The sequence below is a fragment of the Tympanuchus pallidicinctus genome, unplaced genomic scaffold, assembly GCF_026119805.1.
Source record: "Tympanuchus pallidicinctus isolate F22 unplaced genomic scaffold, pur_lepc_1.0 scaffold5, whole genome shotgun sequence".
Lineage (NCBI taxonomy): Eukaryota > Metazoa > Chordata > Aves > Galliformes > Phasianidae > Tympanuchus > Tympanuchus pallidicinctus.
In genome coordinates this window covers 58,273,511-58,292,378 of record NW_026294769.1, presented here as the reverse complement: position 1 = coordinate 58,292,378, position 18,868 = coordinate 58,273,511, and the positions used below count along the sequence as shown (strand labels likewise).

General features: G+C 36.3%; 1 protein-coding gene across 11 annotated transcripts in view; it reads right to left on the bottom strand.

Annotated features, from left to right (window-relative positions):
• The window catches only part of OXR1 (oxidation resistance 1), a 239,046-nt gene that overhangs the window by 12,100 nt on the left and 208,078 nt on the right, over positions 1-18,868 (bottom strand). For all 11 annotated transcript variants that reach the window (XR_008211428.1, XR_008211429.1, XM_052704675.1 and 8 more), the window contains one exon: positions 16,348-16,510. Coding sequence is in view for 9 of the 11 variants with exons in the window: in XM_052704675.1 (XP_052560635.1) it covers positions 16,348-16,510 (163 nt within the window). In the remaining 2 variants the exon portion in view is untranslated. The remainder of the gene's footprint in view (positions 1-16,347; positions 16,511-18,868) is intronic.

The window sequence follows — 18,868 nt, the reverse complement described above, 5'->3', positions numbered from 1 at the left end:
CAGGCTTGTTAGTACATTCTGACTCCTCTAACAGTTCAGATAGCAGGACTAAAGTTTATTAGCTCCTCAATATCATCTCCACAGTATCACTGTCACATACATTCCATTCACCTCCAAGCCTTCACGAGCTGCTCATCCTTCAATACATTCACTCCAAACACTGCCATTTTTGGCAGGATGCATACAGCCGGGAAGCCTTTAGTCAGAAAGCTCTACAATATGTTGCTTTGAGTGCAAAAAGCTGGCTGAAGGATTACAACAGTCATTTTTATGCAACTGCAGGAGACTGTGATTTTGAGAAAGACTCAAAATCATCATTTGTATGAAAGCATCTTAAAACAGGTGATTAACAGATTAAATGGATGCCCCATGTAGTCAGTTTACTAAAAGCTTCCAGAGATCATATTATGGTGCAAAGGAAGATAACAAGTCCAGCAGCTCTCCATCTGCCTGCCCCTACTACAAGGAGTTCCACCAGATATTCGCCACTCTGTCCTGAGAACAGAGTCCAGTCACACATGACTGGCTCTTGAGCACTGATGGCTCACTCTACCCTTGCAACTGCAAGGCAAGGCAAAAGGAGTGTATGTGACATCCAGACTTATTACTAAATCTCAACTACTAGCACTCATTTTAGTTCAATCATTTTCTGTTCTCTTAAGAAAAAAAACATACTGTAAGTTGTATTGGTTTGTGCATTTTCAGAATCAAATAGTTAAATGTAAAGCTTTAATAGCATTCCTGTCTAGCATACAAGTGATAGCATAGTTTGATCACTTATTTTCCACTGCACTTCATTTTATATACACGCCATTCCTCCCATCAACTTGTGAACTCCTTGCTTTTCAGAATGACAGTAACAGCCCGTTAAGACTTACTGCTTCTGTCGCATAAGTGGTGTAACTTAAAATGGGTCATAGGTATTTGATGACTTCAGCAGACTCTTCCCCTCCACCCCTCCTTCCAAAAAAACCAAACCAAAACAAACAAAAAAAACCAACCACAATTCCTACACCATTGTATAGTTGCTGTTCCAAATACTTGAATGTTGGCAATTTTACAGGCAACGTTGCCTGCCAAATGCATGCTCTATCACCAAACTGCACCTGTAAACTTCTCAGATCACTAAGAAACAGAACCAGTAAGCCTGGCATGTCACATGACATGGGAAAGTTTGGGCTTTCAAAACAATGTGAACAAGATGTGCTTAAAAAATTCTGACCTGGAAGAAACAAGGATACTTATTCAAGTATCAGTAATATTGCTATGACATCCTGAACCTGCTTCACACAGTCACATTTACTAGAACTTCCCACATCTGTCCTGTGGAAAAATCCAGCATGCCAACAGTATACAACTACACAACTACAAGCATCACAAAAGCATGCCATAGAACATCAAGCTACATAGAGGAAAATTAAAGACTGAGAATAAAACAATCCATCCTCTCAAATCTAGTATATATTTTAAGTATAGAACCCATGCTAGCATTCTGAGTAAACCATGTAAGAGTAAACCAGAAGACAAAATAGTTTGAAGGTTAGGTACTCATAAATACATCTTTTCATAGAAAGAAATCCTTGAATATGCATCAAGGTAGTTCACAGTTCAACAGCAGGGAATAGTGCGTGGCCTCTTACAAAACAATTAGAGTTCAGGTCAGCACTACTCATTTCTGCTTTACAGTGAACAAAATTACTACTTCATTCAAACCAATCAAGCTATATCTTGAAAACAGCTACCATTTTGTCCCTACAAGGTTTGAGATGGCTATTTGAAATGGTACTAACTTCATTAACTAGAAGGTCCCTCTGCTTCTACGAAATGGTTTTATTCATATTCAGCTTATATCTTATTCCACTAAGGTTCCTTCTTTGTAACCAAATTAATCCTCCATTCTATTTTACAAAGTTCAATAAATCTGTCATTTTCTTCTGTTCTCTACACTGTCTATTATCCTGATCAATTCCAGAAGATGCTTTTGGTAGCATTCCATTTTGAGCTTACATTCTTCTTCACCATACTTCATTAGTATTTCATATGCTATTTATTATAAATATGCCAAAAGGTCTTTCATATATGAAACTGCACGTTCATAGCCATCATACCAGATGGATTTCTGAAATTAACCTATAGTAGGTTTTGAGTCAAATCAGTTATGAGTTTAATATGCGGAGAACAAGGCTGAAAAACTGCCTGGACTACTGGGTTCAAAGGGTTGATGATACTGATTCAAGTTTAACCAGGGATAATCCTCAGGAGTCACTATTAGATTCTGTACTGCTTAATCTACTAATTAGTACCCTGAATGGTGACACAGAGTACACCATCAGCAAGCCTAGTGAAGGGACCAAAACCTAGAGAAAGCAGTCCATACACTGAAGGCCGAAGGCTGCTAATCAACGACACATCAAGAAGCTGGAGAGATGAAATAACAGATCCAAGTGGGATGGAGCAGTCCCACGTGGCAGTGCAGGCTGAGGTTTAGTTGGCTAGAGAGCAGCTTTGCAGAAAAGGACTAAGGGTCAGAAAGAGGCTGGATCTAGTGTCCTGACAGACATGTTTAACAGAGTCTACTTGTGACAAAAAAGGTTAATCGCATTCCAGGTGACAGAGCAATAAATAGCAAAGGAAAATTCATATTCCTTTATCAGGAGAAGTTGAGAAGCTCTATGTGTAGTGTTGTGTCCACTTTTGTCAGCTTCAGAATCTCTGTTCTTGGCAAACACCAAGCAGGATCCACCGACAAGTTGGACAAATTCTCCTGTATTCAAGTCCTTATGGTACAAGATATGGTCATCAAAATTCCAATGCAGACCATATCCCTACACAGAAGTTTCTGGAATACTTGAACAGCAGTGATCTAGGTATTCTGCCCAGGATTAAAATAGGCATACCTATGCTAGTTTGCAGTATGCTTTATTTACTGCATTGTATCACTGGATACTGAAAGTAACTACTTTGTGTAGTGAGAAAGCATTCTTGAAGAACTCTCTGCTGTCCCTTTAGTTAAATCCTGGTTCAAGAAGAATACAGCTGGAGACAAAAATAACTAAAGCCCTTACAGTTAAACTGGGCACTGGCTGGTAGAGACTAAAGCAAAGAATATGCAGTGCCATATGCAGAGATTAGCATTTCAGCACAAAAATGATTCTGCTTAGGGACTTGAAATAGTCTACCAGACTAAAATTCCAACAGCTAGTCAAGTTTGAAATACCATGGGATAAGAGATATAGTACTATTCTAAACCAATACAGCTGAGAAAATATTCAGTAAGTCGCATGACTGTGTGAATACTTTTCAGCTTGATTTTGCACTATTTAGAACGTAAGACTTTTAATTTTTAATGCAATTAAGTCAAACAGGATTTACATATTAATTGTTTAACTTAAGATTCTCCTTTTACAAAAAACTTTCTGTATTTTTTCTGCAAACAGGTTAAAAGCCCTCCTCCTCTTGCAAGATATGTTAGCATACCCAATAAACAATAACACAAATCAGTTATATATGGAACTCGTCCATTAACAATACACATGAAAATGCACTTACAGTTGTTTGAATATCCACAAAAGAGAGTTTGCCACACACACAACTTCAACCCTTTCAACCACTGGTTATATCACTCCGCTATACACTGCTGTAAACTCTGCTCACGTCAGTAAGGAATACCTCTGCCAGTTTAATTAAGTAAAAAAATAATCAACATGTGTACCTAATACACAGTTGCATGAGTAAACATGCTGTACTTAGTTTGAAGGCAGCAGTTGCTATATTTTCAGAGTTAAACTGCTGAATAAGTCCCTTGAGAGAGGAGTATCTTATCAGAACTGAACAGTGCTTCTGAAAGATAAGAATGGAGAATGAGCAACAGTTCTCTTCAGCATCAGTTATCTACACTCATGCTTAGCTGACTAAGAAGCAGAAGAAATATAAAATGAGGAAAACGTCAAACCGTTCCGTTCACTCTTAATACACCTGTGCAAAACCAGGTGAACTGAAAGCTCCTTTGTGAGCACTATTTCTGAACTCCCAAGTTCTACATCTGGTTCTATGTTACTTCATTTAAAAAAAACAATCAGCTGGGTAATTTTATTAGGTCATTTACAAGTTACTTTAAGCCATCAATCTATTGCTATATTATCAGTAACTGAGAAAGGGCAAGTATAAAAACTTCTCTAAGGGCTGTAAATAGATTCCAGTGAACATTCATGAACTGAATATGGTTATGAAATGCTTTGAAATTGCTTTTTATTTATTTACTTAAAGGCAAATATAGCATCTCAAAATTTAGACTCAACAACCCCAAGAAACAAATCCCAACCAAACCCAGAGAGGAAGACTCTTAATGTTTTACAGTCAAAGAAATGAGCAAAATACAAATGGATGAACGAGCAACCAGGCAGCACGTCAAGCAAGCCAAAATACTAAGTGAAAGGGTAGGATTACAATGCAGCTTAGCAGGACCATGGTCCTTCTTTAGTTCTGGACCCCACCTGTGGCCAGGAATGGAGTTTATGCAAGTCAGCTCAGACAGCAGTGTGGCAGTAGAGCTAAGCAATTTAGTTCTGCATAGCACTCAGCCAAAGTAGCTTCCTGTCATGCTACTGGTGACTAGGAAGGGAAGGTACAAGAGTTAGCCATTATAGGCAAAGGAGAGGGACCTGAGCCCACTAAGCTGGCAGGCATTACTGTTCTTTTTTAAAACTGGTAGTCTCAGAACTGCTCTGCACACCAAGATACTTTTCAGAGTGGTGACAGAAGAGCTCAGTATGTCACAAGACAACAGTGTTCTCCCTGTGATCAGGGGTCTCCACAGCACTGCAGAAGAACTGTTAATTACCCACCTTGAAGCGCTGAGTCTACAACAACCATAAAATTGAGAAAGTCATAATTAATATGTGTTGAGGAAAAATTAAAAGTTCTGCAATAGCCACAATTAATAAATGAACTTTAAAAGAGCAGTCAAAGTCTTAAGCATACAAAACATTTACACGAAGTGTGGAATCCTTTATAACAAACTATTTTTTCAAGGTATTAGAAATCATTAATATGAGAGAATGCCAACAAGTTTATTTAACAGAAACAAATATTAAGCAAAGCTTATGATGCCTGTGCAAAGAGCTAACAATCAGAATTACGAAAATCCCTTTCTTAAAGAGATGTCAATTTGGTTCCTTTGTCAATGAACTTATCTTATGGAATAACGTAAGGCAGTTTCCGCACTAGCAGATAAACTACAAGTCGAATTGCCTCAATCAAAGCACTCAGTGCCTGACCTCAAGCTGCCACTTGAAGACAGATTGATCAAAGTAAAATACCAAACCTGATCATGCCTGCAAATATCCCCTCAGGTGTGACAAAGTGCTGTGCCATACAGACGCCACATATGCTTACAAGCAGGCAATTGAATCCCATGTCAGTTGCAGACAATCTGATTGCACAAACCACTAAAAACACACTGAAAATGAGCCTCTGCTACTTGCTTGTTTTCTTTCAGCTTATAACTAATTTTTTCAAATATTAATCTACTACTCCATAGTATTTCTTGTGAGGCCTAAGATTTCATAATTATTAATAATACAGTATTTAATAACCTGGATATGGCAAACATCTGTCATTAGTACAAGGTTGTAGACTTAATAATCACTACAGAAAGCACTCTGCTACACCCTGCATCATTACTGTTGTTTTTGTTTGTTTGGTTTTAGTGGTGGTGTTGTTTTACTCAAAAAAATACTCAGATCAGTTCACTACTGCAACTCTAACAAAACTCAGGATGGAAAAACTTCTGAAAGTTTTTGCTAGCAGCCTTACACTTCTAGCATCCACAGCTAGTGAAGCATTACATTTTCATTTTTCACAAGGAAAATTCTATTTCAAGAATCTCCAAGTTTATGTAAGCCTCAAGAAATGGAAACCATTAAAACCAACACCATTTTAATGCTGTTTACATAGTATCTTCAGAATATAAAAGCCTAAGATAAGGTTTTACTGGCTTTTTCCCCTCTGGCTAACAACCCCTATAGAAGCTATGCGAAGCATTCCAGTCACAACAAGCACTTGGAAAGGCAGCATTCCACCTTTTGTTCTCAATTAGCCTTTCCTCTGAAAGTGCTTTGACAGAAAGAACAATTGCCAGCATTTTGAACATTCTAGAGACTTACTAGCATCCTTTCTTTTACAGAACAAAGAGACTCAATATGAAATAAGTTCACGAAGAAAACCAGACAAGATAGGAAGCAAACTTATCACTGGCATTTTGACGCGGGAGCAAAATGCCTTGGATAGCCACTGAGATTTTGATCGCTTTTGGATTTCTGTGAGAAAGCATCAAGAAGCATTTACTCTACCACCTACAGCAAAGGTGTCCTGGGTAAACATACCAGAGTGATTTATGCCTAATAAAAGTGTATTTACTTGACGCATGTAATTCCATTTGGTCCAGCAACTACGTTAATTTCTTGTCAGCTGAGCTTTCATCTGAGCTTCAAAAGAACACGGATGAAACATTTAGACAAAGCTTCATATTTTTGCCAGTTTAATATGCTTTCCACTGTCTTGCATAACACAAGCAATGGCTGCAATTCTTCTCGCTTTTTTTAAGGTTACACTGATATATTAGCATCATGACCTTTCACCAGAGAAAAATAACAACAAAAATAAAAAAATACAGCATCTCCTGTCAACATAGTAGCATTAGAATATTCGTCCCCCTAGTTATTTCTACATCCTTTTTTTTTCTTACCAACTTTGTTTTATATAAGAGAAAATTGCTCTCTGCAACTCTCCCAGCAGAGAAGATCCTCAAAATTGAGCCTTCCTATAGGTCAGGCTCTCACACTGATCAAACTCTCTGGAGGAGTTGATTATCACTTTTGCATGAATGTGCCATGCTTTCGTTAGCATATGTGACTTTGGCTAACACAAAAGGGAATACTTGCAACGGGGTATACTACTCCTATATTAAAAGAAAAAAAAGATGCATCTGTTTCTCTATATTTAGAAGATACACACACCAGAAATGTGCATCTCCAACTCTTACGAAGATAGCAAAAAAATCTCTCAGTCTGAATTAAAAATAATTGGAAAAATAATATTCTTCCAGGTCTGCCAGCTCATAAAGCACAAGTACATTATCAAGATTGCTTCCTCCCTTTCCAAGACATTACTGCTCTGCAAGTCTGACAATTATTTTTTTTAAATTCTACTGCAAATTTAAGCCTTCCTGGACAAAACAATACAGAAAAATATATGGTTACTATAATAAATCTAATGAAGTATCAGAACAGTGTTCTGCCTTTCCCCCCTCCCTTTGTTACAGATGCAAGTACAGCCAGCACACAATACCATGAAGCCAGAAGCATCAGCAGAAACACAGCTGAATAACTCCTAAGAAACTATATAGCAACAGCAGCTTGGATTTACACTTCTACTCTTAAACGCTAATGCAAATTACAAATAAATGTTACAAATAAATGTATTTAACTACAAATCAAGATTTTGTTGATATAGGATGTATTAGTCCAGAAGTGAGGAAAACACCAAAACCTACCAGCATTAGAACTGCTATAGTCCCCTAACTTTCAAAGTAATTGCTCATCTAGTGTCAGTGGAATATCAGCAATTAAACTATACACCTGATAAATTATTCACTGTTTTTGAGTGCATATCTGACTTCATATCCTGTTTACACATTCTAAATTTAAACTTTCAGAAACTGTCTATGCACCAGCACAATATGAGAATGAAATAACAAGCGTACTACACTAAAAATTACCAGACCATATTTATGATTAACTAGCTTATGCTTTCTTCCCCTTTTTACATGCCAGAGACGAGCCATTTCCCTTCTAAAAGGAGACAAAAGAATGATTAGAAGATGTTTGAAAGCATTCTCTCTACCTGCAGTCAGTTCCAGGCACGGACAGAGCCCCACAATGGTGACAGGATAGGCTGCTAGATGCAGGTTTGACTGACATGGCAGGGAACAAATGAGCAAGTGTACAGTAGGGGAGTCGCATCCCAAATGATGACGGTACAGAAAAAGAAAGGTTTCCTGTATTCAAGGGTGGTTGCAGAGAACGAGTTTGTTGAAAGGCTAAAATATTTAAAGATACAGAACTTAGTTTTTTTTGTACACAATACTCAGAAATACTAAATTAGCAGCTGTTTATGAAATTGTGACACTACCACTCATTATTAACAAATTCTACCAGCAACAAATTCACATTCAGTATTAAAACAAGTTTGTCTTACTACTGTTCACAAGTACATACAAACGGTCAGTTTTCTCTTGGTGTTCCAACACTGGTTAAAGTTCAATAAGTAGTAAATTTCTGAAGGTTTTAAAGTATTCTAGATGCTAAATTCTTATTTTTTCTGGAATTGTGTTTTAATTTATTTTCCTTTAAGGATGTTTAAATAAGTGTGTTCAGCTGTAATACTTAAAGCATTCCTTTGAGAGGAATGCAGGAGCAGGAGCATTTGCAGGCTTTATTCCCCCTTCTCTACCTCAGCTCTCCTAGTCGTAGGAAAAAATAGTGAACAAGCAAAGGCAGCAGCAGACAGCAGCACAGCATTAACACATCGATCACTTGTGCAGCTGCTCTGATCTAAAAGCCAAGAACGCTAAGCTGAGGAAAACAATAGCAGAACTCACACTTAACTATACAGCAAAGCACACTCTGAAATACCTCATTATATGGGGTTCCCTGTTAATACAATTCAGATGGATGTTTCACTTTCTCCAAAAAAAAAAAAAAAAAAGTTTCTTAGGAGTTGGTAACTCTGTAACTCTTTAGAGACTTTGTTCCAACTTACGAAAACTACTAGGAAGAGCGTTATTTTATTATTATTATTTTTTAAATTACTGGCACATTCAAACCTGCCATTGCAGAAGAACTCATATGGTATTTGGGTGTGTAAGATTCAAATAAAACCTCATTTACTGTTTTTTAAATCACTAAGAGAGCTAATGCCTAAGGATAAAGCAACACACACTGTACAGACTGAATTAAAATTGTTTCATGTTAAAAAAACCTACAATACATGTAAGAAAATCTGCAAGAAATAAATCCACAGGCCAAGCTTAGATTTTCTGCATACTGTCCATTTCTTTCTTTCAAAATGCCTGATGAAATGTATCTGAGGCAAAAGAGAAAGCTAATCACAGAAGTAACTCCCCCTCAGCTTTGTTTCCCTTACGAAAATAACACAATAAATTCCTCCCAAACCCTAGCTAACACATTGCTTCTCCAAAACCAGAGGAAGAGCCTATAAATGCAGGCCATCACATAGTTTTGATTTTAGAACTTTCCTACTTTTCTTTTTCTAAATCTAAAATAATTAAAATAACTTAAATGTTGTACGTTTGAATGTTTCTAGTTCCTCTTGAAATGAGAGCAGCTCCAACCAAGAGCTTCTCAAAAGGATTTTTACATCTTGCTCAAAAGAAAAATAAGAGCAATGAACTTGCTTGGTGAGATCTGAAAGCTTACTTTCTCACCTAAGTAGAATTACGAAGTTTAACAGGAGTAAATGCACCAGAGACTTTTCCAAATCAGTCTGCCTGCTGACCTTGTTTTGATGTTCAGCCTTCCAGCAGCTCTGGCCATCAGCTGGTAGCTGCTCTACAGCTGGGAGTACACTGGAAGGGGAAGGCACGTACAAAGCAGGTAACAAGAGTCCGGGCATCACTGTGAAGCAGTGCAGTCACAGAAGTGACAAAATGCTTTGTCTTGTGAATGACCTTCATTCTGCTCCTTCATTTTTTTCCCCCCCTCTATGGCTAGAAGATAAATTTCTATTAGAGGAAAAGAGCTCATCTAAGAATCTCAACCCCAGGAGCATTCTCTAATTAAAGACAAAATAAACTGTTCTTTTATCTTTTGGTGCATTTCTGGGTTTTACTGCTAATCTGTTAAATTGAACCAGAACCTTGCATCTTTTTGCTAGTTGATACATGCCTTGCCAGAGAAATTCATAATTAAACAGATAAGGAAAAGCAGCTCAGACCCAATGTATCTGCAGCACACATTTAGGAGCATCAACCTATTTACTACCCAGACAACAGAACACAACAAAATGCATCTACTTGTATCAAATGATAGAGTTGTTAGTGTCATTACTAGTTCGTAGCTAAGCAAAATCTCTACACAATTAACATTCAAGGCAGAAACATACAAGGCCTTTTTAACAACAGGTATACATTATTTTTCTAATAAATTAATCTGTCTTTAAAAGAGAAAGAAAAAGTACAAACCAACACAATTTATGAGATGTTATATTTTCCCTCAAATGAATTTATACATTGGCCATGCAACATTCAAAGTTATCAGCTTACAAAACCTCAAGCAAAAAACAGGATGAGCAGCACACTGAGAAAAACAGGATGTAGGGTGTGAAATACCTTTGCAATTTGGTTAGACGGCATTATTCTGTTTCATTTTGTAACTAACAACATCCTGATACCAAAGAGATAGAAATTGAATTCTACAATCCTTATATGTAATATGCATACACTTTTGAATGGTATCACCTTAGTAACTAAGTATTTCTCCTGCTCTTTTCCTCTTACAGGAGGGAAGTCAGTCCAGAGATGCCCAAATGTGCTTTTGGGAGAAATTACTCTGTTTTAAAACTTCTTGTGTATGCAGCTTTGTAGGTACTCAAGTTCTATGACAAAAAGCTACAAATGTCTCTCCTAGGAAAACTGAGGCACTATGCAAAATGAGACTGTTTCTACAATTTAATCCTCTAATTTCAGAAGCAATCCTAAAAGGTGAGGAAAACAAATCACAGGAACCACACTGTATATTGCTTAAGTGTCTTCACTGCAATTTACTGGCCGTCTGCATTTTTCCAGATGAGAAGAAAGGTTGTTTTCACACTGCTGTGTTGTCTTTTCTGGGAACGAACATGAATAACAAACACTGACATTGGTTTCATGTTCAGTGATGTATGTACTTATTTGAATGCATTCTTAAAGAGATGAGGTTGCTACTTATTAAATCTAATAGACATGTTTCCCAGACTGTAATAACTCCTATCATGAAAGAGTCCAAAAGAAAAAAGTAAAGACTGAAAGCTCACTCAAGCAGCAGTTAAAATAGCAAAGCTTCCATATACACTGCTATAATCTAACTGAATGCAACACTAGAATTATCAATACTGCTGTTTTTTTGTTTTGTTTTTGGCTTAGGAAGACAAATCTGATGAGACATGTATATCCTGCATATTAAATCCGCAAACACACAAGTTGTCAAGATCTACAAAATTGGGAGCAAACTTCTTTCACCTCTGCTGCAGAGATTCTGAAAAAGATATCAGACCTCTCAGTAAGAAGTAGACCAACTATTCTGTATGAAAAGCCTTTCGCGTAAATTTGGAAACTGTGTCAAGTTTAGAAATAATGATGTCTCAGCCTATAAACAACATTTCAGGTATTAGCTCCTAAGCAAAACAACAACTCTGCCTTCCAGAACATCTGCATGTTTGAACATCTTTGATGCAACAACTTCTGCTGGTACATAGACTAAGAAGCTGAAGACTGAAGTGAGACTGTGATTAACTCTGGTCTGCCTGCAAGAAACACTCAGCAGTACCATAGGGTACACTGTACAGCACTGACTGGCACAGCGCCTTGCTGGCTAATAATACTTCCTTAAGAAAGGAAATCTAATTTAAGTTACCCTTTCTTTCAACAGTTTGTAAAAAAATAAAGGCATTTTCTTATCCACAAAAGTTTCTGCATTTCCAGAGGCACTTTGAAATCCATTAGGAGTCTCTATACTACGATTAAGATTCTTAATCGTATGATTCAGCTTCAATTCCTATCACAAGGACTACCTCAGTTCAAATGCATGAAAAAACCATCAGTTACAATTTCATGTTCAGGATTCCAGCTACAGGAGAATAGCTCCATGTATTCAAAATACACACATTCAAAAATAGTTTCAGAGCAGATTAAGTAGAGAAAACAACTTGAGCAAAGCAATACCCTAACCACAAAAGTTCAGATTTCTACATTACCTGAGTTAAATACAAAAGAAAGAACAAGTGACCAGTTTCTATGAAAGGCACTGCATTATGTTAACTGCTGCCAGTTTCTCTTCAATCACAGAAATTCATAAGAATTTCACTGCCCAGACCAAGAGCGAAACCCATTAACTGTTACTTAATGATAGAGATCTAATGATTTCAAAATAGCACATAATATAAAAAAGTCAGTATGGCATGTATTTGTTAGTTGATTAAGAGACAACATTTCTAATATCAACAACTCTACACCTTCCAGACTTCCTGCTTTCTGCTGATCTGCATTATCTCCTCTCACATACATCTTAAAATGTGGTGTGGTCATTGTGCTATAAGACATGGCAAGCGGGTGCTTTATTTAGAAAATACAGAACAGAGAATGGAAATAAATTCATAAAAAACATACTATTAAGTGTAAGTAAGCCCTAAGTTTCTGTAAGGAGAGACAGCAATGTTCACTGATAGGCCCATTTTACTACAGTAGTGTCACAGGCTACCATCCAGATCAAGTAAAGAACTTCACATCTATATCCAATATCCTAATCCTGAAAATCCTTCTGCTTTTACTTCACTTGGAGTCTTTATCCTGTTAGTGACATTCATTTTTCCATAAAAACAAACTGAATTTCTGAAAACTCTTTTGTTAATGATTCAGGAAACTGGGAAAATTGGCTGCAAACATCTATCAGCTTTGCTTCACTTGGGAAGCAGACTTCAAGTCAGCTTCAAAACAATCTGGCTTTCTGTGTTACCAAACAACAGATACACTAATGGATACCATTGTAACAGTTCAGCTTAACTACTTTAAGACTAGCTTGAAGGTCCTAAGACAATGAGCTTCCTGTTCTCAGCATTCTTATGGATCATTATTTAAGATTCATGCAGATCTGAAGTATGACTCAATCATGGAAAACTGCAATAAGATTTGATGACAAAGGGAAGTGCAAAGGGAAAGGAGGAATCAGTACTTCATACAATTAACTGTTTCAAGACAGAATAATTCTTCTGTTTATTTCTATTAAAATACTTAATAAAAAACATATTTCTTTAACTGATGTCATCAAAACTGCTTAGAACCTTTTGGATGTCTTAGAAATTAGCTCTGTCTCAGAATTTAGCTCTGTCCATACTGAATAATTCCATTTTTCCTGTCAGCATTCTAATTGATGACCAGATATAGGATTTATGCTGAAAAATCGTATTTCCAACATTGCATGACACTTAATTTAGTGTTACCTCACCTAATAAAGGCACTTAATTGTGGTATCTCACGTCAGTAGAGTTTTGATTTATTCTACAATCAAATCTAAAATTCTCTGAAGAGATCAATTAGTACTTCAATAAGACAAACAGGACATACAAAAATTTATATTAAAAAAACATAGGAAAGCACAAATTACGTCATTTCTCCATTATGCATTCTTACACAGTAATTTTCATTGTCTCCTCTCCAACACCTTTCCCTTGCTTTAAGTTCTTGGAAGACAGCAACTTCCTCTGAGTACAGATCTAGATACACTACTCTGAATATTCTTTGCAGTTGACCATTCTCCCCAGATAGGACCCACTGACTCTCAAAAGGTTTGAACAGGGCCCTATTTATGCTCAACTTCTGAAGAAAAACATTCATTAGCAGGTTTTGCAAGATGCATCTTTATGAATGCGCAGGTTCAGTAGAACATAAACAACTCTGTACTACACTCTTAATGTGTTAAAAAAAACCTCTGTGTACACACTTGTTTTCCATTTTTTCCTTCGTCTAGTTAATCTCAAAATACTGCCATTTCATGTAGGAATGTCTTACAACCCCAACCAACTCAGTACAGACTGCAGCAAGACTCGCCAGAACAACCAAACATTCTCTTCCCTGATGAATGCTACAAATTCACTTGAATGCAAAAGAAGATGAGGATAATACCCCAAAGAACCAAAGACTTAAGAGCATAGGCTTTTTTTCTGAAATACTTTTAAGTTCTCAATATTTCATATTTGATGAAAGTAGTGTTTATCTGATGGCAGGAGTCTTGATCCTCTTGCCAGTACATCAGCAGAAGTTGTACCTGCTAACTTACTCCATGGCAACCAAACCATGCAGACCGCAGAAGAAAGCGCACATTTCCACATGCTGTTTATGTTAAGGTCTTCGCTTTCCTTTTTCCATTAATTCTTTTTCTACTGAACAAACAAAAATCACAGTAATTCCTTACAGTCTCTCACTAAAAAAGCTGCACCTAGATGTGCCAATACAGGACTATCAGACAATCACAACTCTCTCAAAGCACAGCTGCAAACATCTAGATTAACCATTAATCCTCTTCACTGTCTCTACTTTTGGAGTACCACATGACAACAGCAGAGATATTACCTTCAGAAAACTACTCCACTAGCTTCCTCTTTCAGAAAAAAGATCAATAGTGCTTTGTCATATATTTGTACATAAAGCTTTTATTTTCCATTTTCTTTCTACTCCAAGCTTTCCTACCACGTATTCTGAAGAAGGCAATTATTCTTCAAGTCAACGTCCATAAAAAAAGAACAACCCAGCTCTACTGAAGTGTCAGTGATATTGTTCTCCTGTTACTTTGGATGAAATCAGGATCAAGAGCTGGGAGAAAAAGTTCGGTAGGTTATAGAAAGGAAATGCATTCACTGAAATTGAAAAAAAAAAAACAAACAAAAACGAAACAGAACAAACCAGTAGTGGAAATAATGGGCATAACAGCAGCCACAATTCTGTCTGCTGACTATTATTCTGTCTGCTGGTACTTTGTAGCACACATTTTAAAAGCACTGTAATTCATTTGTAAATAACAGGTTGAATCACCCGGTAGCGTCAAACATTTCAATAGTGTTTTTCCCAATTGTTTCCTGGATTAGATTATGTGAACCACATTTCAGATAATCTCCACACGCCACAAATAGGAATAATAGCATTTTTAAGTACTGTCTACAATTGTTTCCAGAGGAGATCTAAATAAAAGCTGAAGGGACAACTTCATTTTATGGTGACTAACACGCTTAAGGAGAAGACTGCCTCTAGCAGCTTCACAGATAAATCCTAACACACTGCAAGCTTAATCCTGAAGAAAAACTTGCCCTACTTTCTCTGGAAATGGTTCTGTACTTCTATTAACATCCTGTTATCAAAAAGTTCATTGAGAGATTGTGCCTTAATAAAATTGGTCAGTTGCCAGTCCAATCCATGCCCCAAAAAGCAAGGCTTTAAAGCATCAAAAGGGCTTTGAGCTAGAGTTAATATCAAAACATGCATTAGTAGTAACAGTACTTGAGCAAGACAAAACCTGAAAATCTCAAGATTCAATCAGATATCCATGCAATGTATTTACATCAGTATCTCAGCAAAATCCTCCACGTAGTCCATCAGCTGTAACACCAGCTTAATACTTCATGCTAAGTGACACATTTGAATTAAGAATTCTACTCGTGTTCTAACTGCTAAGGCTAAGAAAACTATTACCTATAAAGTGGCCATGGCCATTTGTAAAGCTTCTTCACATTACATAAAACACAAGAATGGAGATGTTCAGTTTCAGTAGCCTCCAACAGGAAAATTATATAAAAAAAATCCAGCTTAGAGTCAGATACTGCAATTGCTGTCCTGAGACTCAAAGCAATCACTGCTGATTGGATACTTAAACAATTTGATAAGAACCACAATTTCTGACCGACACTTGAACGCACAAGACTACATATGTTTTTACTGTATGTACACTAAGAAACAACTACAGACATGTAAAGATGTGTCCATAGAAACACAGTGGACACAGATTCGCACAGGATGTGTTCATTGAAAATAGCTTCAGTTACAGTATATTACTAAAATCCATGCAACATATTTATGTATTGAAAGGTTACAATAGTTGAGAAGTTCTTTACTGGGTTATTGGAAAAGCATTTCATTAGTAGATTAATTTTCCTCACTAAGTTTTGAGGCTTACCAATATTTTTAGACAAATGCATAATAAAGAAATACGTATCATCAGAACGTCAGTTAGACTGAAAATTAAGTCTGCTTCATCAATGTTAAACCTTCTCTGCTGTAATCACATTGTAGTGTGAGGTTTTTATTTTTATTCACTTAATTTGCCTCAGACAAAATGGACTTTAACCGTGAAATGTTGCCTGACCTCATGTTAGAGCAAAGCATCAGGATGGTATAAATTAAGCAATAATGATTACAGTAAGCAGACAGAAGTACATCACTTTGTACTTCTTATTACGAATATGTTTATTTTCATAAGAATATTATTAAAATACTAGTTTTGTGTTTTTGACACTGTTCTTTCTTACCTCCCACTCTTTAGCAGCATCTTCAGTAGTAGATTCTTCAATAGTTTCAGGTTCTTCCTTCTGTTTTACAACTATAAATCCAGGCTCTCGAAGAGATTCCCCAGTATCTTCTGCATATAGCTCTGGACTCCACTGGATAAAGAAGACATACAGGTGATCTGTCCTAGAGAAATCAAGTAACGACACAAAAGAAAAAAAACATTGTAAACTTCCGGGCTACGCAATCATAAAACCCTATTTTTATTTTAACATGAGGTACTTTGTTTTACTAAATTTTACTAGATTACATTTGTAAAAAAACTAACCATTATACTATTGTAGGTTATTATTATTTGCTTGCATTTAATTTCATGAAATTGGAGGAAAAAAGAAGCAAGTTGGCAATGACTAGCTGTGTTCTCATGCACAAGCACAGTCCTTCAACCATTGGAACGTTCTGTTTCCAACTGAAACAACTTTCAAAACCAAAACGGAGCATTACATTTTAAATTTTAATTTAGAAGTACATGGACAGTTAAGTACATAGGACTGCAAAAATTTTTACAACATGCCTGTTTTCCCTGCCCCTGAAAAATAGCTCAGCACTCCCAAGTCAGGTATCAAAGTATACAGACCATGAAAATCACTACATATGTGAGGCAATAAGCCTAAAAAATGTGCAAGCACATAACCAGACAATAGGCTGGTTTTTAGTTTATCTGTGGTACTGCAGTAACACGTAAACTACCATCTTTTAAGTTATCTGCCACAAATGGTACCATTTTCCAGTTTGGAAAAAAAAAACAAAATGCCCAAATTTTTATAAGTAGTTTACAACCCCTAACAGGTGTCAGTCTATGCTGTTTAATTATTTCCTGTATGTGAACAGAAAAGGATGCACAATGAACCCAGTAGTATCTCCTCATCATGGAATGACAGCTTCGAAAGGTAGAATTGTACAGCATAAGTTATTTACAGAATTTGCATGTTCCTACATCTCTCACTAAACAGTCAATCTGCACATTAGCATGAAGAACAATACTTGCATTTCCCCCCCCCCCCTTACTTAATCTCTGTAAAACAGAATGCTCAAAAAATAGCCAAAGATACAGTGCAGCAAAGTTTTACACAACTGCAACTATTGTTTGCCTGTGCATTTGTTTAGAAGGTTTAGGATGAGGATCAGTTATTCAAAGTCAGCAGTCTTTAAAACTAAGGTCTCTAGATAACAATGATAAAGGAAAATAATGAAAAAGTAAACTAACAGAAAGAACAAATCATTTCAGATGCATAAGGCTTGGTAACTTCTAAGACAGAAAAAGAAGCTTCAAGTACCTCACACGCAGAGCTATTAATTTAATTTTCCAGGTTCTTGTAGGTTTTTAAAAGATCAAAAGTCAGATTTATTTCAAAAGAGCTTTAAAACCAACTGTTACAGCAGCCAAAAAAGCAAATAAAAATTATATTTATGAATTTTATGATATTTCTTTCCTGATACGCTTATTTTCTTTCTTATCACTAGGTGAAAGAAAATTGAGTTGATGCTAATTATTTTGATCCATCCAGTGCAGCGCTCAGCAAGTTGGTTTAACATTATATTATGAAAACAACCCCACTACAATGAGACCTGTAAAGCCAGAGGACATTCAAGGTAAATAACCAGATTGGTAATGTGCCAAGAAGTTAGAGAGAGATCATTTATCTGATCTCCCTGGTAATGACTATAAACTATAAGCTAAGAACTACTACTTCTGAAATATGCTGTAAGTTTTGCTTTATGCTGAAGGTAAGTATTTGCACTGCTATGCTAAAAAAATAAACTTGAGAGAATTGTCTTTATCAGTTGATCAAGATATCATTGTTATAAAAAAAAAAAAAAAAAAAGACTGCCTTTAAATGAAGTGTAATATGAATAGAACAAGAAAAATAAAATTGGATGTAACTGTAAGAGGCCATGTGTCCCAGACAAGAATAGCTATATCAGAACTGTTAGGACAGACATTTGTGTGAAGAAATTGTACTATCTCTGCTGAAGGGTTGCAAGATGAACCCTTAAAACCAGGATTTGCATAGACTCAGTTCTTACTGGTGGAAAATGCAATTTTTTTTTTTTTTTAAATGGCATTTTAGTCTGTTATATTCCTCCATTCACAGAGGACTATTGCCTTTCCTGTTGCAGCCAACTTATGTATGAAATGAGTTTCATGTTTGTAATCAAATCTTTTCTCCTTTAGATTAAAGAACCCCACTTACTTCTAATTTTCCTTATATGTTACACTTTCTAATTAGTCTTGCTGCTTTCCTCTGGACTCTCTCCAATTGCTCCATATCTGTCCTCAACTGCAGTGCCCCAACTGGACATTCTATGCCATTCAGCTCAAAAGAAAAGATGGAAAAGTGACTTGATCATTCTGTGTAGGTATTTATACAAGACTATATCTGATAGATTTTTTTTTTTTTTGGGTTGCATTTTAGTTTTTAAGCTCCTTGTTTAAAAGTAATTACAATATCTTAGGGGGGAAGAAAAAAACACACATTTTCA